General features: G+C 44.4%; 4 protein-coding genes across 4 annotated transcripts; all 4 read right to left on the bottom strand.

Moving 5' to 3' along the window:
- Window positions 1-2,218: 2,218 nt before the first annotated feature.
- On the bottom strand, window positions 2,219-3,730 carry LOC107275369 (uncharacterized). Its single transcript, XM_015763749.3, has one exon. It carries the CDS (start codon window positions 3,728-3,730, stop codon window positions 2,306-2,308), a length of 1,425 nt encoding a protein of 474 aa, XP_015619235.1. The 3' UTR covers window positions 2,219-2,305.
- A 1,869-nt stretch (window positions 3,731-5,599) lies between these two features.
- LOC136354563 (uncharacterized) lies at window positions 5,600-9,873 on the bottom strand. The gene is made up of 2 exons (XM_066306066.1): window positions 8,914-9,873; window positions 5,600-5,932 (listed from the first exon to the last, which is right to left on the bottom strand). The coding sequence occupies exons 1-2, from the start codon at window positions 9,871-9,873 to the stop codon at window positions 5,600-5,602; spliced, it is 1,293 nt and encodes a 430-aa protein (XP_066162163.1).
- Window positions 9,874-16,789: 6,916 nt separating this feature from the next.
- LOC136354704 (uncharacterized) lies at window positions 16,790-18,025 on the bottom strand. Its single transcript, XM_066306239.1, has one exon. It carries the CDS (start codon window positions 18,023-18,025, stop codon window positions 16,790-16,792), a length of 1,236 nt encoding a protein of 411 aa, XP_066162336.1.
- A 1,927-nt stretch (window positions 18,026-19,952) lies between these two features.
- LOC112937319 (uncharacterized) lies at window positions 19,953-21,332 on the bottom strand. The gene has a single exon (XM_026021791.2). The coding sequence runs from the start codon at window positions 21,330-21,332 to the stop codon at window positions 19,953-19,955; it is 1,380 nt and encodes a 459-aa protein (XP_025877576.1).
- Between the last annotated feature and the right edge of the window lie 2,645 nt (window positions 21,333-23,977).

The raw sequence follows: 23,977 nt of genomic DNA, 5'->3' as shown, positions 1-23,977 counted from the left end.
AACGTACTAGGCTGGGATCGAAAATGAAGAATAAATGAGTTTTTCTATTCGATCTCCTAAATTTGGTTGAGGGTTTTTATACACTTGATCTACTATTTCCCTTTTTATCAAAATCTGAGCAAATTGGTAAAACTCGGAATATAAACAGTGACTTTTAAATAGATATTAGATCCCATAAATTAAAGCGGAAAAATGAAAAGAAAAATCATGGGAAAAATGATAGAGTAGTAGTGGGGAATCGATTTTTTAATGAGGAGGGAACGCATTAGAGGCAGATCAAATGTGATGGGAAAAAAATACGGAGAGAAAAAAGACTGACCAAAAAAAGGAACAATGACAACAAAAAAAGACACTCTTCCGGTGTTTGAAGATTGAAGACGTCAATCAACTAGCTATGCGAGTTGAGCCTATATCTCCCCTTGTGGGCTATGTGAAAGAAAGCTAGGTCAAGTAAAAGAGATAAGGCACTGGGCTGGGTTTTGACCCAAAACCAAGGAGTATAATGAAGTGTATAATGTATAGCGATCCAAATAGGAATAAGTTCACCGGTGGTCCCTCAACATAATAGCGAGATTTTTTAAGATCCCTCAACCACAAAACCAGAAATGTTCGCTACTAAACTCATTCAAACCGTTCACTGGAGGTCCCTTGGCAGTATTTTTGCCCTGTTTTGCTGACGTGGCATCCTAGTTAGCAAAAAAAATAAAAAAATTAAGTGGGGCCCACATGTCAGCTTCACATATCTTTTTTTCTCCTTCTCTTCACTTTTCTTCTTCTCCTCTTCACTTTTCTCTTCACCGGCGGAGCGGCGGTGGGCGAGCGCGGCAGTGGAGCGGCGGCTAGTGGTGGGCGAGCACGACGACGGGCAGAGCGGACGGCGAACGAGCACGGAGCCACAGCCCACAGGTCACGAGAGGTTCGGATGCCGGCGGCGCCGGCCAGCGACGCAAGAGAAGGGGAGGTTGTTGTCGACGGCGGGAGGTGGCCGGAGGAGGAGGTATTGCTATGTTATCCATTGTTGAAGACAGCAGTGGGCTATGCTAGTTGGGCCTACAACTTTACCTGTGGGCTAGATCAAAGAGAGACAGGCCAAGCAAAGAGAGGTAGCGGGCTGGCCTAGGACTGAAATGGAACGAATAAATGAGCTTTTGGTCCAAAACAAATAGTATAATGCATACGATCCAAAAACGTTTTTACCCGTTGCAACGCACGGGCATTTTCTCTAGTCCAAATCAAATTAAGAAAACTAAGCTCGAGTTCAGATTCTTACCGGATTTGAAGCCCTAATTCTACCGGGAAACCCCACTGCTAGGAAGCGACACCACCGCACCTTTACCTCCACAAAGGTCGCGTTGGTCACCCTGTGCGCGCGCCGTCTTGGAGTTCCTCCACCGTCCCATGCGTGCGAGTTGGCTTGGCACCCCCTCCCCCGCCCCCACCCCCCGCCGACGAAGCCCGGCCGCTCTCGGTGCCCGTCACCGCTTGCACGCCCGCTTCGTCGGACCGCCGACGCTGTGGCTTGGCTTGGCGCCGCCCTTAGGTGTGCCTCTCAGCCGGTGAAGCCGGAGCCGCTCGCTGCCGCGTGCCTATTCCTTGACGGAGTTATTACTCTTTTATGGCCTACCCTTAAATATTACTCTTTATCGTCATTGTAATTCTAAAATATCGATCCTAATAGTCATTAGTATTATGTTTTATAGTTTGTAGATATCCCATCAGCCGTCGACATAATGCTTCTTTATGGCCCACTCACTGCACCCCTCTATTGTCATTTGCCACCCCTTTGCTTGCTCTATCACGCCGCCATTTTCTTTCGTGATTAAAGTTCAATTAATAAATTATTTCTAGAAATTTTATTAAAATTTCAAGCAATTTATGAAGTGAATCAATGTGGGAAATAGAATTTCCTTTAAAAATCATGGTTACGAATTTTTTTTTCAAAATTTTCCACGCCCTACAGAACACCACAAACATCATTTCAGGAATTAACTTGATTAAACTTATTTTGTTTTCGTAAAAGGAAGTAGACTCACCACATACTCTCACCGTCCCAAAATAAACGTAACAATGAGTTTTCATGCCCAACTTTGTTCATCTTGTTTCGTCCATCTTATTTAAAATTTTTTATGATTAGTATTTTTACTGTTATTAGATTATAAAATATGAATAATACTTTATCCGTAACAAAAGATTAAAGTTGGGCACATGAAACAAATGGTTGCGCTTATTTTGGGCGCTTATGTACTAGCACCAACCAACGGTACAGGTGCGCAGATGGTGACTTCAAGTTCCCCCACGAAACTAATCATGGAGAAATCGAGGGAACCCAACTGGACAAACCGACCTCATACGGCAGCAACACATGGCGACGCCCAGAGCGAAACTCGACGAACTCCTCGCCGAGCGCGCGGACCACAATGGCGCGCCGCCGCCGGTCCAGCAGGCAGACCGTCCCCCCGAGCCGGAGCACCACGGCGCCGCTCGCGTCGCCGGACCACAGGAGCGCCACCTCCGACTCCGACACCGGCGGCGAGCAGGGACTCCGGGGTACTCCCATCAAGTCGACGACCTTGGTGCACGCCATCCGGAGCAAGGCCATCCCGTGGCAGGTCAGCTTCATCGTCCATATCTCCACCTGGGTGCTTCGGCCGACGAGCAGCGCCAACGACGACGACCTCCTGTCGCCGCCGCGCCACGACGACGGCGCCAGCAGGAGCTGCCCCGGCGTGACGGTTGCCTCGCCGGTGCACGACGGGGCACGGAGTTCGGTGGTGGGCAACGGCATGATCGTCGCCGCCGCTGTTGTTCCCCCGGTCTCGCCGTCGCGGCGGCGGATGGAGACGTCGACGGCGAGGACGAAGTAGGTGTAGGACGGCGGCGGCGAGTGCTGGTATGGTGGGTCGAAGCTCACCCGGGACATCCGGCGTTGGAGTTGGTATGTCCGGTCGTCTCTCCCGGACATCTCGCCGAGGAAGTAGGCGACGCCGGCGACGACGACGGGCGGGCGGACCAGCACGGGGCGCGGGCCGAGGCAGCCGGTATTGACGACGGCGAGCGTGGTGGCTGGGCCCCACGTGCCAGTGTCCGTGGTCAACGCCTGCATCTCCACGCGTGTCCTCGCGAAAAGGCGCACGGCGAGGAGCCTGAACGGGTGGAGCTCGGAGTCGTCGGAGGTCACTCCGACGTCGACGCCATCGCCGCCGTCGTCGGCGGTGAGCACTAGGTAGGACGACCCCTCACCCTTGCTTGTCTTCCTCGGCATGTCGATGGCCCGCACGTAGCCCGTCATAGGGTTGCACACCTTCCCGGAAAACTCGCCGGTCCGGAGGACGACGAAGCCGCCGCGCGCCGCCACGGGTTCGATGCGCCGACAAGGATTATTCTCGTCGGAGTCCGACACGAAGGACGGTATCTGACAGTTGTCTCCGCTGGCGATGTGATCGTGGCGGCCGGCGGCGACGAAGCGGAGGGGCTCGTAGTTGTAGCCGTGGTCATGGGGGCTGGGGCAGCGAGGCTGGAAGAAGAAGCCATGGAGGAGGCCCGGGACGAAGCCGTCCGCGTTGCGGAGGCGGAGGTCGCGGCGGAAGCCCTCGCCGGAGATGACGCGGCGGAGGTGCTTGCATGCGGCGGCGCATCGGAGTAGCGTGATGGGGTCGGAGCGCTCCGCGATCTCCACGACGATGTCGAGCGGCAGAGCCGGCGACGACGACGAGGACGGCGGCTCCTCCATATCGATCTGATCTATCTCGGCTGATGAGTCCGACGTTAATTACCAATAAGGTTTTGGTCGTACCTCGTAACTACTAAGTCCAATACCGAAACTATCGACAAAAGCGAAATAAAACGGATCGAAAAATAACCTGTGCGCTACAAGATGTATGAATGTATGTGGGACGCGACTCCGGCTCTAGCGCACACGCCCGATGGGAGGAGGTTAAAAAATGGTGTACGATTTACGTACAAAATTACTTTAAACTGATTTTTCTCTTAAATTACTTATCCAAATCATAACCCGATTGCACCATTAAATTCGTTTGCAATTAAATCATCAAAACAAGACCACATATGGATATATTCCGACGAAAAAAATTTAGCCTATTATTAAATTATTTTTAAATGTTGCATGATGTTTCACCAGGTATATCGGAATTGTTTCACTAAGTAGATCGAAAATGTTTTACTCGTTTAAATCGGATGTTGTTTTACCTTATATAAAAATAATGTTTCTGTAAATAGCAAAAGAATGTTTCAGTTTACTGCAACATTTGGTTCATACATAGTGAAACATTATAAGTACACTAGGTGAAACATTTTTTGGTGGAACAGAGAAAATGAAACGAATTCCCTTAATAGAAGGTATCCAAAATATGTGGGTTTTTTATTGCAATGGAATATTTCAGTTCACTGCAACATTAGAACTATACATAGTGAAACATTGCGAGTACACTGGGTGAAATATTTTTGGTGGAACAAAAAATAAACCAAATTACCTTAATAGAGAGTTTCCAAAATGTGGGTGATTTGTTGCAAAAGAATATTTTAATTCACTGTAATATTAGATCTATATATAGTGAAACATTATAATTACACTAGGTAAAACATCTTTTGTGTAACATGGGGAGGGACAAGTGGGTGGGTCCAGTGGAGGTGCGCACATGCACTACCAGGGAATGGAAGTCTACCGTGTGCCTAAACAACTCGGTAACAGGGCTAAAACTCACGGTAAGGTCGTTCCTGTGAGCAAACTCTCGGGAAGGTGTACTCGGCAGCCTTTCACCTTTACCGTGTCACTCTTCCCGTGAGAAACTGCTTGCGAACTTAGGATGTGCTGAAAGCTTACCGTGTGAAAACACCCTGCCGGTAACTTTCCAGTTAACGACACGTCATGCATGGAACGGAGTGAAACGGGGTGGTTGGAACTCACGGGAAGAAATCCATAAAACACAGGAACATGAAACACCTTACCGAGAGTTTTTAGTGACCCGGGAAGGTTGAAATTCTTCCCGTGAGATTTAGCACATGGTGACATTTGAGATGAATACACGGTAAGATTATGTAGCTCATTGTACAGGGTTTCACACATTCACGATTGTACTGCACTGATACAGTAGGCAGGCAACTAACATGTATGCATATACATATCATCCAAACATGACAGACAAGCATCACATATGGAACCACACAAATGTCAGGTGAACATTAACTGTATATTATCCCAGTATGAATTTTTGAATACAATGATACAAGAACACAATATAAATGGCTGTCTGAAGTGGCTATAATGCAATAGTAACAAGGTGAGTCTGAGTTCTTACAACCTCTCCCAGGGAGGCAATAGAGAAATGTTAGAGGCTAGTGAGTAACCAACTCCAAATTTGTGTATTGACAGCACCAATCAACTGCAATCCTTTGCAATGATCCAATTGTATGCCTGAAATTTTACGAAAGTAAGATGACTGCCAAATATTATTACAGCACGCAACTAGTTTATGAAAGGTTAATTCTTGTGCATAGTTGACAAAGGAAATATTCATTTGGGGAGGCACAGGATATAAAAAATTGGCATTATAGTCTCCATCAAAAAAATGAACCATGTACCTTAGAAATACTCGTCAAATAAGATATCCCTACTAGTGGGAACCTCATCATCTTCAGCAGATGAGGAAGTGCAATAAGATTCATCATCCTCGTCATCATCATCTTCATCTTGAATAGATGATCCATTGAGAAGCTTCAAGTCCTTGTCATTGCAAATATCTTCAGTATCCCTGCTAATGGCAACTTGCTCAGGATCATTGTTGAGTTCTTGACCAAGATCAATTACAAAACTGCCGGACAGACCATCTTCTTGGAAATAGTGGACAACATTGCTATTAGGAACAAAATTGTAATCTTGATCATTGGGTACTTGTAGTCTACCAATTGGCTGCACCTTATACACAACCCACCAATTAGTGAGGTCTTGCACAGATTTACATGGGTACGGCATGTAATACACCTGTGTCGCTTGATGAGACAAAACAAATGGTTCGAATTTTGGAAGGATTGACGCATGAGCAACCTCAACCAGACCATATCTTGGTGTATACCTCACTTTGCTTGGGTCAAACCAATGGCAATTGAAGAGCACAAGTGTGAGAGGTTTTCTGCCATCAAAGCTAATTTCTACTATTTCTTTGATGTAACCATAATACTCAGTTGTGTCACTATTTTCTCCCTGTCCTATAGTCACCAAACCACTATTTATTGTAGTTGCATTTGGCCTCTCATGTTCATATTTGTGTATTCGGAATCGATACCCATTCACATCATACATATTATATAGCAAGACTCGAGTGTGGCATCCTTTAGCTACTTGCCTCAAATCATCACTCATAGTTTCATCTAACATACTCTAGCAGTGAAATGAAAGGAAATAATGTGTCAATAAATTGTGGCATAATGTTCTATTATGGCAATATTGAAGGTTATGTTATAGAAAAACATAAGTATTATTAGGTTATTGACACAAATGCAATTAAGAGGCGTTAAACTGCAAACTAATGAAAACAGAAAGAAAATGGAAGAAGGCACTATTAATTATTGAGGTCTTGAATTTCAAAACTGAAGTTATCAAGTTATTAATTGGCTAGGTTCTTTTTGTTAGTAGAAATTGGCAAGGATTTTATTCTTTCCAGATTTCCGACCTAACAGATGATCAATTGAGAAGTGTCTCCATATTAATGACATGTACATACATGTTCAGTACTATTTTCATAATGCTTGTAAAAAAATTAACTCAGATTGTAGTATGAAAAAGCCATATGCATACTAGGAACTTGCACTAATCCAAATGTGCTTTACTATTGTAGGACCAAATTTATAGCACTGATATAAGAAGTCACCAAATTTAGAGTTTTAGCAGTAATACTTTATTGGTTTGATGGGGATTACCTAGGTTAGTTGCAGGAACATTCATGAAAGAACTTAATGTTCAACAGTTAGGAAAGTATGTATACACATGCAAGATATTACATCGAAGTAAGCTAGCTAGATTTCCTAATCTGATCTGAAAGGATATGCATTGCTACGCGTATAATATAAGTAAAGTCTGGGCTAAAGAAATTACTTGTTGATAGAACCAAGATACGAAATTAGGACGATCTCTCCCAGCACCATTCCGTAAGATATTCTCTTGTTGTTGCCTTGTTGGGACACCTCGTCTAGTCCATTCCTCATCTATGAATTTCCTGCAAGATAAAAATGCACACACTGATTTAAAGTAAAATTATATGCAGCTATGAACTAGAAGTAACTCATATCAATTTCATAGTTAATACCCAATGTAGTCATCCACTTCAGTAAGGTTTGTAAGCACATACAACATGGCAGCATTCCACTCTTCACGAGTTAGGTGTCGAGGGACTCCACGACTAGTAGAATCCCCCTAATAGAGAATAGACTTAGGGAACAATCAGTAGACTGAGTAGCAACATTGTATCGAGGAACAGGATTGTGAATTGTCTGCACTTGATCAGGAAAGTATATGGATGTGAAGTTTGAGATTTCATCTAGTATGTAAACCTCTGCTATGGAAGCTTCAACACGTGCTCGGTTTCTAACCTTGCTCTTAAGATACTTTTGGCCTCTTTCAACGGGGTAATTCCATCTAAATTGCACAGGTCCACCCATGCTAGCTTCATATGGTAAGTGAATCATTAAGTGTTGCATTGGATTAAAAAATCCAGGTGGAAAGATCTTTTCTAATTTGCAAACCAAAACAATTACTTGAGACTGCATGTTTGCCATCTCTATAGGATCAAACTGTTTTGCGCAAAGTTTGCGATAAAAGAAGCTCACCTCTGCTAGCACTTCCCACACATGAGTTGGCAAGTATCCACGGAACATGACTGGAAAGATACGTTCCATCATTATGTGGTAATCATGGCTTTTTAACCCATTGATCCGCATGGTTTTCAAATTCACTCCTCTCCTTAGGTTCGACCCATAGCCATCAGGGAATTTCAATGTTTGAAACCATTCTAATACTTCCTTCTTCTGAGCTCTATTCAAGCAAAAGTCAGCTCTTGGCTTTACCCACTGACTAGATGCATGTTTTTGGATGAGGTTCAATTCAGGTCTATTACAAAGTGCTGCTTGATCAAGGCGAGCCTTGATATTGTCCTTCGTTTGGTCTGGAATGTCAAAGCAAGTATTGAAAATTGCCTCAGCGACATTCTTCTCATTGTGCATGACATCGATGTTATGAGGAAGTACTAGTTTGTGAAAGTACGGGAGTCTCCACAAACTAGATATATGTGTCCAATGGTGATCCTTGCCATAGCCTACAAACTTATCTCCATTAGCAGCAGGGACAAGGTTATCTAACCGGGCACGGATCTCTTGACCTGAGAGACGAAGAGGTGGTTCATTGCTAACTGTAGTGTTTGATAGAAAAGAATTTGAATCACTTCTAAAACTATGATCAATTGGGAGGAACTGGCGATGACAATCAAAGAATGAGTACTTTCCACCAAACTTCAACCTTTTTCCTTGGAGTGCCTCCATACATGTTGGGCATGGCATCTTTCCATGCACACACCAACCGGAAAATATACCATATGCTGGAAGGTCATGGATAGAATAAAGAAAGGAGACTCGCATGATGAAATTCGTCTTGGTGGCACGATCATATGTCAACACACCTTGCTGCCAAGCATGTATAAGTTCATCAACTAAGGGTTCCATGAATACACTAATGTGTTTGCCAGGATAATTTGGCCCAGGAATTATCAAGGTAAGGAACATGTTGTGCTGCCGCATGCAAACACCAGGTGGAAGGTTTAGAGGAATGACAAACATAGGCCAGCAAGTGTACGAAGAAAAACCCATACCAAATGGACAGAACCCATCTGTTGCTATTGCTATTCTAACATTGCGGGCTTCCATTGAAAAGCCTGTGAAGTCTCTATCAAATTTCTTCCAAGCCTCACCATCAGCTGGGTGTACAATCTTGTCAGGATGGTACCGATGACCATTCTTGTGCCATGTCATTTGCTTGGCCTGCGATTCAGACATGTATAGCCGCTGAATTCTTGGGATGAATGGAAGATAACGAAGTACCTTCCTGGCAACAGTTAATTGTTTCTTGTGACCATTACTGTCTTCAACCTCCACATACCTACTCTCTCCACACTTATCACAGTGCATCTTCTGCGCATTCTCTTTCCTAAAGAGCATGCAATTTTTAAGGCATGCATCTATCTTCTCATATGGCATGTTCAATGCACTAAGAACTTTCTTTGCCTCATACAAGTTTGCTGGTAGTTTGTGCCCTTGTGGGAGGAGAGCACATATCACATTTAAAAGTGCATCAAATCCAGCAATTGATATAGCATACTGAGACTTGACAGCTAGTAGTCGTGTGATAGCATCAAGTTGTGATACCTGTGTGTGTTCGTGGAGAGGTTGAGTTGCTGCAGACAGCATTTGAAAGAAAGCTTGCGCTGTAGGCTCCGGATCTTCCTCCTCAACTGAGACATAAGCATCATGGACATCATCTATCATCTCATCCATCCGATCAATCTCTGCCACCCTATCTTCATCTTCAGTGCTTTGGCATATATCGCTTTCACGTGCAGGATATGTATCACCATGATACACCCACACAGTATATGCTGGCCTGAAACCAAATTTGCAAAGGTGTTTCATCATCATATCTCTTGTTTGAGGACGTGTGTTGTTGCAGTAGTTACAAGGACACAACACACCAGCACGTCCTGTCTCCCTGTTGAATGCCTTGTCAAGAAATTCTGTAGTCTTCGATATCCACTCAGCAGTAACTTCGCCACACTTTCGACGGCCCTTGTACATCCAACTGCGATCAGTTTCCATTGTACCTAGTTATGACAAAGTGATAGAATAAATTGATGTTAGGAAATGTCCTTCTATTCATGAAAGGTTCAAGAATAATAAAGGCCTAGTTTAGTTTGTATGACTAAGAAATAAAATATCAAACATTAGTTCAGATCATCAATCACACAAACTTTCACATGGCATAACAACCTAGTTCTGCAATCCCTTAGTACAACCGCAACCTGACTAGTAAATTCTAGAACTGGTCACTAATAAAAAAGATGATGAAACATGAAGGCCGAATGAGGATTCCAGGAGCAAGACAACAACACCTGAGACGAATCAGTCCTAGGGAGGGTTGCTGGACGAGCAGCCAATCCTCTTCCGTGCGTGGCGACTGGTGGCGTCGGCACGGCGGTGCACGTGCGGGCTGGGGTCTCGTACTCGACCGACACCAGATGGATGGGCGCGGGGCGACGTCGTGGGTTTGGATGGGGTGCGCGGTGGCGGCGGCCTGGACTGGCTGCGGCGCGGTGATGTGGCCTTGACGGGACGCGGCGCAGCGGCGGCGGCCTGGACTGGACGCGGCGCGGCGGCGGCGGCCTTGGACGGCGGCGCGATGTGGTGGGTTGATTGGGATGAGAGGAGGACAGAGAGATTGGGGATTTTGGTGACTTGGCCACACCCACCAGATTTTTGGCGACCTTGCCGCGCGCCTGCGAGAATTTTGCCGCGATTTATTTCTGACATGTGGACCACGAGCGTTACTGTATTGTTTTCTAACCAAAACACACGATAAGATTAGGAATGCAAACTACCCTGTTCGTCCTTTTTTCTCAACAAATCTGCAAACTGAACTATTTACGTGTGGATTGCAAACTGAAATTTTGTACTAAATTTCGTTTGGTCCCAATACAATGTGAAATAGCTAAAAAAAAATACTCACTACGTTTTATATTACTCGACTTGACTTTTTTGTTGGTCAATTTTTTTAAACTAGCAAAATGAACATGCTTTCATCTAAATTCCATGATTTTCGCTTCCACTCATATTCTAAAGATTGATGCCGCGTGCCCGCTCGTCCTCTGCCTACTTGGCCTTAACCAAGGAAGAAGAAGAGGAACGGACGTAGTCGAGCATGCGAACGTCGCCATTGTTTCATGTCAAAAATGCCTCGCCGTCGGCCGCCGACAGCCGACTGCCCTCCGCGCGCAGTAGCCACCGGCGGCGGAGGTGGTGGAGCAGTCAGTGAACAACATACGGTTCCTCGCCGTGGACGCAAGCTATGCCCTCGCCGCGCACCCCGTCTCCCTCGCCGCGGCATCCCGTCTCCCTCGCCGTGGCATCCCGTCCACCTCGCTGACGCCCGTCCCGTCCTCGCCTTCACCACCCGGCGCACCGCAAGTACCACGTCACGCAGGACGACCCGTGTGACGATGAGAAAAATATGAGGTGATTAAAAAAAGTAGATAAGTTTTAAATAAGATTATAAAAAACATAGCAACATTTTTTTTTACTTAAAACCAACATATTATCAAACAAATTTGTTTTTGTAGATGTAGCTAAATTTTTCTACAAACTTATTCAACACCTAAAAAATTTTGACTACAAAATAGTCAAAGCGAGATATAATACGAATCGGAGGGAGTGCGTGTTATTAAAATTAGTTAACAATTCCTTTGATTCTGTTATGATTTGTAGAATTTTTGAACTAAATTTTGATTGATCCTTGCATTAAGTGCCTTTGCTAAACAAAAACTATTTCCTTTTTAACTTCGTTAAGAATTAAACTTTGGTTTGCTGTATATAATAAGAATTTATTTCTTCAATTAATTTAATCAAATTTATTCAAATTTATAATTTTGATTAAAAGTGTTGTTCAGATGTCTATCTCAGAATTTATTTGCGTTCATTTCAAGAAAAAACTTTCGTTTATCTTTAATTTTTCAACAAGCTATCCAAATATTCAAACCTGTTTTTCTTAGGAAATGTTTAGCTTTATATCTTAAAATGTTTTTAAACAATGAACATTTCTAACTTTCAACTAAAAAAGATATCAGCTTGTTGTCATGCTATTGAGATTGGGACTCCTATTTAAAAAAATTTCAAATGGCATTAATTTGAAAGCATTCATAATATATAAACATCTTTTAGTGATAATTTGGTTGACAATGAACAAAAGACAATAGTACCGGAAAGCACTAACCGAGCCTAGTTTGTTACTAATTTGTGCGACCCTTCCATAAGTTGCCAGATATTCACTCCAAAATATGAAATAATATCAGTCATCAGTTTTGTTGAACGCGTGAGTTATATCTGGACAGTGGCCACTGCCACACCACATAAGTTCCAAGTTGATAAGTTCCACTGTATGCCAACATTTCCAATCAAAAGTACCAAACTTCCGGTTCACAAACTCCAGAGCACAGCAACATCTATGACCAAAAGTACCTAAGGCAACATGCACACCGAAATAGCTACTAGAGTCCGAATATGGACTCAGGTTCATGCAAGCCCTTAGGAAAGTAAACGTATATAACTAAGAACAAAAGACTAAAGGCAACAGCCACAACCAACAGCTACTCAGGTTCATGGCCATGACCATCTAGGTCAGTTTAATTACAAAACACATCCACATGTTCCAGGCATGTAGAACTAGTCCATTCTTTCCAGCAGTAGCAAAGTCATAATTATCTTCAGATTGCGCTCGCTGCGTCAAGCTGAACCATCTAAATTGCACCAGAAACAATAGCAGCCCCTCCATGGTCAGCACAGAATGGGTTTCCATTCAGAGCCGAAGATACAGACAAAGCCTGTTTTATGTTACAAACAAAATGGTTAATATTAGTCCTCATAAGTTATATGGGGAACAATTACTTCATGCACAGCTAGACTACCATGTATCAAATACTTACTGGGTTAGTCAACATGACAGGCAAGGGAGGAGGACCTGAGGCTGAAGGTAAGTCAATGTTCAGCTTAAGTTGTATAGCCTGCAATCCATTTCACATGTACACTAGTTAGTGCGACCATCACAGAATTCAAGCCCTCAAATAATGAAAACACTACTAGATGGATCCTATAACCACTTACTCTTAAAGCAACTTCAAAGAACGATGATTTCTGTTCAAACGCTATCTTTTCCAACTCCCTTTCCTTGCGCTCTAGCTCCCTCTCCTTTCTATCTTGCTCCTTCTCTCGTGCCCTCTCTTCACACTCACGCTCCTTCTCCTGCTCCCACTCCTGCCGCTCCCTCTCCTTCTCACGCTCCCTTTCTTCACGCTCTCGTTCTCTTGCCTCGCGCTCCTCTTGTAGTTGCCGCTCAAGGTCTTCAATTTGGTTTGTGTTGTCAGGATTTGTCCGCAGTCTCCTGCGAGGACGTGGATCGTTAAGTGAACTGTCACCAAAGATTGCTGATGAGTCAATGTGCCCATCACCGATCATGAATCGACCATGTTTCTTTCCACCACCAGCCATGTGCACAGCCATTGGATCAATGGGAGAATTGCGCCAATCACTTCCTGCTCCATGCAGCTGAACATAAGCTTCATTATAGGCCTCCTACAGTCAGATCAAATGGTGTATTAGTACTCATGCACAAATGATAAACTACCACTAAATATTCAGCACTTACAAGCTTCCCAGTTGCATGTGTGTTACATCTGAATCGTCCATCCTCTCCATATTCCCCCCTTCCTTCTGTGTAGGCCTCCATTTGAGACACTACCCGCTTTTTCTTCTTCTCCAAAAACAGAACATGGGTACCATATATATTATACCATGATCTGCTACATGTTTCAACATAGATGCACATACCAAATTTTTTTGGAAACGACTCAAGTTAGCACTGCCTTGGCGGTGAGATGGCCATGTCATTTTCTCCCTCCGTATCCTATGAGCATGTGAGCTAGCCTGCCATTCAGGATTACACCACTTCAATCGTATCAACTCCCGCCACGCATTTTTTGCCTTTAGGAACCACCATGGTTCTACCTATAGGAGAAGCACAGATTTATTAATTACTAATCTGATCAGTAGATCACAACAAATTATCAATGAACAACCATAGCACCTGTAGGTACTCTTCCTCTGTTAGATATGTCCTGCAAGCAATATCCCGAGAAGTTTCTACCTTTAAAATCTTCCTTTGGTAATTGAGCACGGCCAGGATACGAGTTTCATAAATCAGGTCCGAAAAAAGGTGCTTGATACAATTGCGGACAACCTTTCTAGCATCTTGTTCCGTTCTCTCTGCCCACCTGAAGTAAAGCTGCAACTACAGAAAGTTAGCCTGCTTGACATTGAAAAGTGTGGTATTAAGATACTTTAGTATTGTACAGCACAAATTGGCCATAAACTATGAAAACTGAAGACACAATAAAATGCATAGTGTACTTCATATTTGGAGAAGGTAATGCTCTAAAACAAACCCAGAAATCTTCCTCAACACGATGGAGACGGCTTGGCAAGCGATTCAGTATAGCGCTTTCTGGATCGTCCGGTGCAATCCTGTAATGTTTCCAACTCCATGCTGGCTCATCTCTTCCTTTAAAATTGACAATGCCAGGGAAAAAATGCTTAATAATCACGGTCAGGATGCCAGTGGGGACCCTAATGTTGCCCCCAAAATCATTAGCCTGCCATTGCCTGTGCAAATCAATGAACAAACAGATCAAGCCTTCATATTTCAACTAATGAAACATACCAAAATTAGCCTATTTACCTATCTCCTTTTGGAGTCAGCACAGGTTTGTCCTCATCTCGGGTAGGTCGTGGTGGCATCCGTGTGGGACCACGAAAAAACATTTCCTCATCTGTTTCTTCGCCAGCCAATATCTCATCCAAATTAGAAGAATTATCAGGTTGTTGGGAACCTGAGGACCTTGTTCTACATCTCGGCAAGATAGCAGCGCTGACAGCCTGATCTGAAGGATTGGAATCCTCCCTGCAGCCCAAGCTCAATCGCCGCATATTGCTACAAAATTAAGATATGCAGTATTATATTAAACAGGTCAAAAACTACATAGTAGCAACATGGTATAATAATGCCTATTATAAAATGTCGATACAAAGATGTAGTACACCATAGCATTGCAGATCATCACACAACATGGTGCTGTCATTCCAACCCGATTCAACCATTCAACATCGATCTAAACAAGTAGGGCCGTGGCAAACACTCATACTAACCATTATGTTTTCTGAAAAGAGGGCAAGTTTTGCCTAACCAATATGTATCCATCAACAAGTACACAAATATGAAAACACATTATTCTGACAGTGCAAGAACTCTCACCCACATCATTTTGTAGTCTAATATTGTTTTTATTTACAAAGCACAACAACTTATTCATATGGTACTTGTGGTATTACAAGAAATTAAAATGAGATACAGTTCCTAGAAATCATACACCGAACTATTTCTAGTTCTTGGGAGAAAATGGATGGGTTTTCTAGAACCAAGACCCAACTTTACATACGATTCAAGAAAAAACTCAACATATACATACCACCAGCTGGATGGAAGATGAGGTGTGCTCAAGCTGGACAACGAAGGGGAGCCTAGCAGATGGACGTGGACATGCAGGGAGCACGTACGGCCAGGAATGCACAGCGTTGCTCGGCGGCCGTGCGGCGGACTGACGCTGGGGCGCACAGCTATCCTGCCATGTGCGAAGAAGAGAGGGGAAAAATCAGAAAGGGGAAAAGTGGCGAGGAGAATGAGGCGGCAGGGGGTGGGGAAGTGAGGGGATCGATTAAAAGGGCTAGGGTTTTGTTGTTCTCTATTTTGGGCTGACATGTGGGCCTTCGGCTGTAACTCGCACGGGATTCTCCTGTTACTCGCGCGGCAACGAAAATCAGGCGCGCCAGCCAGCCGCGCCAACGGAAATCTTGGCGCGCCATCCGCCTGCGCCAACGGCGATCCCGCGCGCCAGACCAAATATTCCGCGCGCTTAACGGCAGAAACTATGGGTCCCACACTTACCGTGTTTCTCGATTCGTCCCACGGCATTTTTAGCCGCTTCCCGAGTTTTTCCTTGTACACACACGGTATGCTTTAAACGTTACCGTGTTCCATATAACACTCTCGGTAACCAACTGAGGTACACGGTAGTCTCCCACTCTCTGGTAGTGGTGGGGGGAGGGGAGCGATCGATTTTCCTACCTCCCCTAGTCGACCGATCCTAATTGTTCCTCATGAATGTGATTTGTGTGATTATGTGTGGATTTGTTGAATTTGTACGCATGAATTTGTGATCTGTTGATTTTTGAGATTCTGAAATTAATTGTAATAGGAATTTGAGATCATGAAATTTAGTAATTGTATTTTTTAGATAATTGTAGTATCTAATCTCAAGTATCACTATCAATTTATAGAAATTTACAATTTTTAGCCCTAAAATGGGCATTAGTACGATTCTTGAATAGGTTGCTAGCCTAATATTAATGTCCGATAAAACAATAGCTGTGATATGATAGGGTTTCTGAACTGCTAGTGTTAATGGTTTTTTTTGGTAGTGTTGCACGGGCCATCGATGCATATGTGTGCATCCGCTTCTATCATGGTGTCTCCTACGTCACTAACAGCGTCTTTTTGTTATTCCTCCTCTGCCAACCCGTTATTATCTCTACCCCAATCCTGAACCCTAATATACAATACGTGCTGCCACTATCGCCGCCTTCACTTGAGAAGACTCATGCTTTCTAGAGTGATGACTTATGAAATCAATTAAAAAAATATTTTTTTTCATCGGTTTCACAGGAATATACTCGCTCCTCCGTTTCGAAATGTTTGACACCGTTGACTTTTTAGCAGATGTTTGACCGTTCGTCTTATTCAAAAACTTTTGTGAAATATATAAAATTATATGCCTACATAAAGATATATTTAACAATGAATCAAATGATATGAAAAGAATTAATAATTACTTAATTTTTTAAATAAAACGAACGGTTAAACATGTGCTAAGAAGTCAATGGCGTCAAACATTGTGCACGCCATCCGGAGCAAGGCCATCCCACGGCGGATCAGCTTCATCGTCCAGATCTCCACGTGGGTTCTCCGGCCGACGAGCAGCGCCAACGACGACCTTCTGCCGCCGCCGCACGACGACGGCGAAAGCAGGAGCTGCCCCGCCGTCGGCGTGACGGTTGCCTCGCCGGTGTACGACGGGGCACGGAGTTCGGTAGGCAACAGCATGATCGTCGCCGCCGCTGTTGTTCCGGTCTCGCCGTCGCGTCGGATGGAGACGTCGACGGCGAGGATGAAGTAGCTGTAGGACGGCGGCGAGTGGTGGTATTGCCGGCCCAAGCTCTCCCGGTCCAGGGACATCCGAAGGAGGAGTTGGTATGTCTGGTCGTCTCTCCCGGACATCTCGCCGAGGAAGTAGGCGACGCCGGCGATGACGACGGGTGGGCGGACCAGCACGGGGTGCGGGTGGAGGTAGTGATCGGCATCGACGACGGGGAGCGTGGTGACTGGGCCCCACGTGCCAGTGTCCGGGGTTAACTCCTGCACCTCCACGCGCGTCCTCGCAAAAAGGCGCACGGCGAGGAGCCTGAACCGGTGGAGCTCGGATTCGTCGGAGGTCACTCCGACGTCGACGCCGTCACCGCCGTCGTCGGCGGTGATCAGTAGGTAGGACGACCCCTCACCCTTCGCCGTCTTCCTCGGCATGTCGATGGGCCGCGTGTAGCCCGTCATAGGATTGCACACCTTCCCGGAGAACTTGCCGGTCCTGAGGACGACGAAGCCGCCGCGCGCCGCCACGGGTTCGATGCGCCGAGAACGTTTATTCTTGTGGACGCGGTTGGAGTCGGATACGAAGGACGGTATCTGATAGGTGTCTCCGCCGCCGCCGCTGCCGCCGCTGGCGATGTCCTCCGCCGCCGAAAGCTGATCATGGCGGCCGGCGGCGACGAAGCGGAGCGGGTCGTAGTTGTAGCCGTGGTAATGGGGGCTGGGGCAGCGAGGCTGGAAGAAGAAGCCATGGAGGAGGCCCGGGACGAAGCCGTCCGCGTTGCGGAGGCGGAGGTCGCGGCGGAAGCCCTCGCCGGAGATGACGCGGCGGAGGTGCTTGCATGCGGCGGCGCAGCGGAGGAGCGTGATGGGGTCGGAGCGCTCCGCGATCTCCACGACGATGTCCAGCGGCAGAGCCGGCGACGACAACGAGGACGGCGGCTCCTCCATCTCGATCTGATCTCTATCGGCTGATGACTCTGACGCACCTCATGCACGTAGCTAGGAAGTCCAAAGCCCAAACGAGAAACCGAAACTAATTAAAAGGTTAATTGAGGCACTTGGGCGCCCATTTTTTTCTGAGATAAATCAGGTGCCCACATAATCATATGTCATCATGCTTGCATATGCCAGCAAAAATTCCTAAGCAAACTTTAAAACTATTTTTTCTTAAATTATTTATCCAAATTATGATCCGATGGCACCATTAATCCATCGCAATAAAATCTTTAAAACAAGACAACACTTGGATATAATCCGATAAAAAAATATTTAGCTTATTATTAAATTATTTTTAAATATTACACATTGTTCTACCAAGTAGATCGAAACTTTTCACTAAGTAGATCGAAAAATGTTCAATTGTTTAAAGGCTAAAACACAACCAAATCACCTCATGAAACATTTTGCTACAACATATGAAACAATAGCTTCTCAAAAAATCGAGCGTTGTTTCACCTTATAAAAAAATAATATTTTAAGCAAATAGCGAAAGAACGTTTCAATTCACTGCAACATTTGATCTATATATAGTGAAACATTATGAGTACGCTTGCTGAAACATTATTGGTGGAACAAAAATTAAAACGGATTCCTTAATAGAGCGTTTCCAAAATATATGGGTAATTTGTTACAAAAGAATATTTCAATTCACTACAACATTTCATCCATACATAGTGAAACATTATAATTACACTAGCTAAAACATTGTTGGTGAAACAGAAAATGAAACGGATTTACTTAATATGGGGGTTTCCGTAATATGTGGGAGATTTGTTGCAACGGGGTGCAAGTGGTGGGAGCGCGTGGGAGGCAGGTGGAGGCGCACGTGGGGGAGAGGGCGCTGTTTTCTTCGCGGAGGCGCGCGCGGGGGAGGGCGCCCGATTTTTTTCCGCCGGATAGGGTACCTGATCCCCAGCATTTTCGGCTATGATAAGTTGTTTTTCTAGGTTTCCTGTAACAGGGGACCCGCATAACTTTGAGACCCGCACCGTTCAACCATCGGGTGGAAATAATGCCCCGTTTGTAGCTTCGTAGGGGTGAGCCCTGTCCCCAATGGGGAAACTACCACCCTTAGGTCTAAGAAGGTGCTTTAGATATGTTTTTCTTTTGCCTAATTACAATTATTTTAGGCCATGCCATATAATAAATACAGTAATAGACTTATATAATTATTGTTCTTCTAGATCGTAAGTATACAACTAGTTGTATTTTATTATACTATAAAACAGATAAAAATTAGAAACGTTAATTTATTGTTTTAGAAAAAATAATGGGCTATATCTCTTCGTTAATTTGAAGTTAATTTGAAAAGTTCAGTTTTAAAGATTTTTATATTCCGATAAATATCCGTTACTGTATTCGCTCCGATTTATTTTAGCGCTGTTAGATATGTTTTTCTTTTGCCTAATTAGAATTATTTTAGGCCATGTCATGCTAATTAGAGTTATAGATCAACTAATATAATTCTTGCTCTTCTGGATTGTAAACTATACAACTAGTTGTATTATTACTAAAACTAATAAAAAATAGAAATGTTGATTTGTTGTTTTAGAAAAAATAATGGGCTATATCTTTTTGTTGATTTCAAAAGTTAAGTTTTCGGGGTTTTTATATTCTGATAAATATCTTTTGATATTTGCTCCGATTTGTGTTAGCTTCGTTTGCAGGTTTCCGATTTCGATTCTGAAAGAAAATGATAACAGTATAGGTGGTTTTCATTAGTTTTCGAGCTATTTTCATTCTACAAACCAAACCAACCGAGCGAACACACGCACCATCGCGAACTCGCATCATATGCTCTGCAATGATGGTAGTATATTTGTATAAAATCGGTGAAAATAACTGTATATATTTATACATTTTGTTCCAAAATTTTTTATGCAGATGTAGATATCGAAGGAACCCAACTGGACAAACCCATTTCGTAGGGCAGCAACATATGGCGACTCCTGTAGCGAAACTCGGGGAACTCCTCGTCGATCGTGCGGATCGCCATGGTCGCTCGGTCCAGCTGGCACACCGTGCCGCCGAGCCGGAGCACCACGGCGCCGCTCGCCTCGCCGGACCAATGCAGCTCCACCTCCGACTCCGACAGGTCGCACGGCCTCCGGCGAACCGCCGCCGTGTCCACCACCTCCGTCGCGCGCGCCCACGCCGACGGCGCCGCGAGCATGTCCAGCGTGTGGATCTCCACCCTGGTGGTCCGGCAGACGAGCAGCGCCACCGACCTCCTGTCGCGCGACGGCGTCAGCAGGAGCTGCTTCGACGTGACGACCGCCGCCGCCGCCTCGCTGCTGGTGCAGCGCGAGCACGACGGCGGCTTCAGCCCCTCCGGCGCCGGGATGATCGTCGCGGCCTTCGTCGTCCCGTTTCTACCGTCGCCGCCGCCGTGGTCGGAGACGTCGACGCGGAGGATGAAGTAGTGAGACGGCGGGTGCGGGCGCTGGCGGTCGAAGGAGTGGGACACGACGAGGAAGTAGGCGGCGCCATTGACGACGACGGGATGCCGGCCGAGTAGCTCGGCGCCCGGGTGTTGGTGGATGTCGCCGCCGACGCCATGGACGGGAATCTTGGTGGTGGGGCCCCATCTGCCAGTGACCGGGGTTAACGCCTGCATCTTCAGTCGAAGCCGCCGCCCCTGGTTCGTCGGCTGGCAGAGCTGCACGGCGAGGAGCCTGAACCGGTGGAGCTCGGAGTCGTCGTCGGAGCTCGGTCCGAGTCCGACGCCATCGTCGGCGGTGAGCAGCAGGTATGACGTCACCAAATCCTTCCTCGGCAGAGGGATGGGGAGCACGTAGCCCGTCATGGGGTTGCACACTTCGCCGGAGGACCTGCCAGTCCGAGCGACGACGAAGCCGCCGCGCGCCTCCACGGGTTCGAACCCGAGGGCCAGCGACTCAACGGCGTCGTCGCCCGCCGGGAGCTGGCCATGGTGGTCGCCGGCGCCGGCGCCGGCGGCGAAGAAGCGGACCGGCTCTTGGAGGAAACCGTGGGCGCCGTGGAGAGGCTGGTAGTAGAAGCCCCGGAGGAGGACCGGGACGAAGCCGGCGGCGTTGCGGAGGCGGAGCTCGCGGCGGAGGCCCTCGCCAGAGATGGCACGGCGGAGCTGCCTGCACGCGGCGGCGCAGCGGAGGAGCGTGATCGGGTCGGAGCGCTCGGCGATCTCCACGATGACGTCAATCGGGAGACCTCGTGACGACAGCGACGACGATGACGACGATGACGGCGGCTTCATCTCTGATGTCATCGTCTTCATCTCTGATTTCTCTCGACGGAAGAGAAATTAAACGTGAGATAAATAATGCCAAACACAATGGGACTTTGTTACGTCTTAGTAAGTCAAAACTAGTACTAGGACTGTAGGAGTCCAAGACCCAAACGGGAAAACTGAAATAAACGTATCAGAAAAGAATAAGTGGGAAGTAGATTTTTGTGGAAAAGCCTACAGGTCGGATGTTCGATCCTTTGGGGAAAAATCAGATGCTGAACTGACGTCAGCACCCGATTTACGTGTAAAACTACTTTAAACTGATTTTTCTCTTAAATTACTTATCTAATTAATGATCCAATTACACCATTAAATTCGTTGTAATTAAAATTTCAAAATAAGACCACACATGGATATATTCCGATGAAAAAAAAGCTTATTATTGAATTATTTTTAAATGTTGCATGATGTTTCACCAGGTATATCGGAATTGTTTCACTAAGTAGATCAAAAATATTTCACTCGTTTAAATCGGGTGTTGTTTCAACTTATATGAAAACAATGTTTCAGCAAATAGCGAAAGAATGTTTCAGTTCACTGCAACATTAGATTTATACATAGTGAAACATTATAAGTACATTAAGTCAAACATTTTTTGGTGAAAAAAAAGAAACGAATTCCCTTAATAGGAGGTTTCCAAAATATGTGGGTTTTTTGTTGCAATGAAATATTTCAGTTCACTGCAACATTAAATCTATATATAGTGAAATATTGTGAGTATACTAGGTGAAACATTTTTGGTGGAACAAAAAATAAACCAAATTCCCTTAATAGAGGGTTTCTAAAATATATGGGTGATTTGTTGCAACGGCGCGTTCCATAATATCAAAATCCACTGCAACATTTGATCCGTACATAGTGAAACATCATAAGTATACTAGTTGAAACATTGTAAAACTACTGGTTGAAACATCAAAAGAGACCATATGCAATATTAAAAAAAATAATAAAAAATCTAGAATATTTTTGTCGAAATATAATCATGTGTGGTCTTGTTGTAAAGATTTAATTGTAATGAATTTAGTGATGCAATCAGATCGTAGATTAGATAAATAGTTTATGAGAAAAAAATCTTTTGAAGAAATAAGAGATGGTTGCATGTGAGAAAAAATTCTTTGCATGCAGACGTACACTGGCAGGCACAAAAGCAGCGCTCGATTTTTCTCCACCCCTGCCGGTCGCCCGGGTGTGAGCATTTTCGGATTTTTGTGTGTGCCAGGACATCCTTTATTTTGTGTAAGGCATTTAAAATGTCATCTACTCCCTCCGTCCCATAAAAACCAATCTAATACTGAATATGATATCTCCTGATATAACGAATCTAGATATGCCTCTGTTCAGATTCGTTATACTAGAATATATCACATCTAGTCTTAGATTCGTTTTTTTATGGAGGGAGTATATAATATATCTTTCCACAAACATGTAAGTTAAAATTCGACTTATACAATTTTATAACAAAATAAATTTAACCGTGAATTACGTCTTTGATTCATAATCAAATTAGTTATTTTTTCACTTATATAAGTTGAATTTAAACATGTATGTTTATGGAGTGACATATCACGTAATAATATGGTACTTTTTTTTCCAAATTTTCTTGGATGATTTTCAAGCGACATGTAAAAGTGAGAGGATATTCTTAAGGAATAAATAGAGTGTCCCCAGTCTTTGCTACATAATTCGCACGGCTTGTAATTTGAAACGAAATCTAATTTTATGTTTGAGAAAATAATTCTGCCTTTTTCTCATGCCGATCGCCGTTGTTCATTGTGGCCTCGAACACCTTAAACTCATCCCGGTGACTATTAATACCTCTACGTAGTTTTCATGCAGACTCCCCAGAGCTCGTGATTCTGGAACTACCATAATTATTCCGTAGTGATACTCTGATAGAGCTAAGCAAGTCACACTAATCTTGAGGAAAAAAAATTGAGAGAATCCCTTATACGCCAATCAAATTTGACTAGTTCCCTTATATGCCACTTAAAATTAGCTTCTCTCTTTTATGTCACTGGTTTAAGTTTTTCCACCTTTTTATACCACTCCCAGCACTATAACGTTTGTTAACTGTTAGTCCAATGTTAGTTTTTTTTTCTAAATGACCATTATGCCCTCTCAACTAAAAAATGTGTAAACTTAAAAAAATCATAACTAGCTTATTTTAAATCCTTTTTGAATGAACATAATTTTGTCGGAACCAATGAAAAATGCTCTTTGTATTAAAAATATTGTTGGAAAGCTGCATGTTTCGTGCTTATATTGAAAATTCATTTGTGATGGTGATGGCTAAAATTGCACGTGATGCAAAAAAAAATCAATTTTCATATGTCGTATGCATTAGCTATATTAGTACTAAAATGCTATATATATACATAGACTAACTTCTCTATCAAATAAAAAAAACTCATTGGTTGTATACCAAATCTCAAGGGCAAATGCATCTTTTTGCTATGAAGTTAAGGGTCAACTGGCGGAGGATTGACGGCAATGACATAGAAGGGAGGACAAACTTGAACCGGTGTGATAGAAGGGAAGGGCTAATTTGAAGTGGCATATAAGGGAATCAGTTAATTTGGAGTGGCATATAAGGGATTCTCTCTAATTATTAATTTAATGAAACTAATTTGGTA

Source organism: Oryza sativa, chromosome 12 (genome assembly GCF_034140825.1).
Source record: "Oryza sativa Japonica Group chromosome 12, ASM3414082v1".
NCBI lineage: Eukaryota > Viridiplantae > Streptophyta > Magnoliopsida > Poales > Poaceae > Oryza > Oryza sativa.
Note: the sequence above shows the minus strand (reverse complement) of the source record. Positions and strands in the feature narration are given on the sequence as shown.

Coding starts and splice junctions, on each gene's coding strand:
- LOC112937319 (XM_026021791.2), bottom strand. CDS start 21,332: ATGAAGACGATGACATCAGAGATGAAGCCGCCGTCATCGTCGTCATCG.
- LOC107275369 (XM_015763749.3), bottom strand. CDS start 3,730: ATGGAGGAGCCGCCGTCCTCGTCGTCGTCGCCGGCTCTGCCGCTCGAC.
- LOC136354563 (XM_066306066.1), bottom strand. CDS start 9,873: ATGGAAACTGATCGCAGTTGGATGTACAAGGGCCGTCGAAAGTGTGGC. Junction 5,933..8,913: donor TTTCAATGGAAGCCCGCAAT/GTTAGAATAGCA, acceptor GTTGTGTATAAG/GTGCAGCCAATTGGTAGACT.
- LOC136354704 (XM_066306239.1), bottom strand. CDS start 18,025: ATGGAGGAGCCGCCGTCCTCGTTGTCGTCGCCGGCTCTGCCGCTGGAC.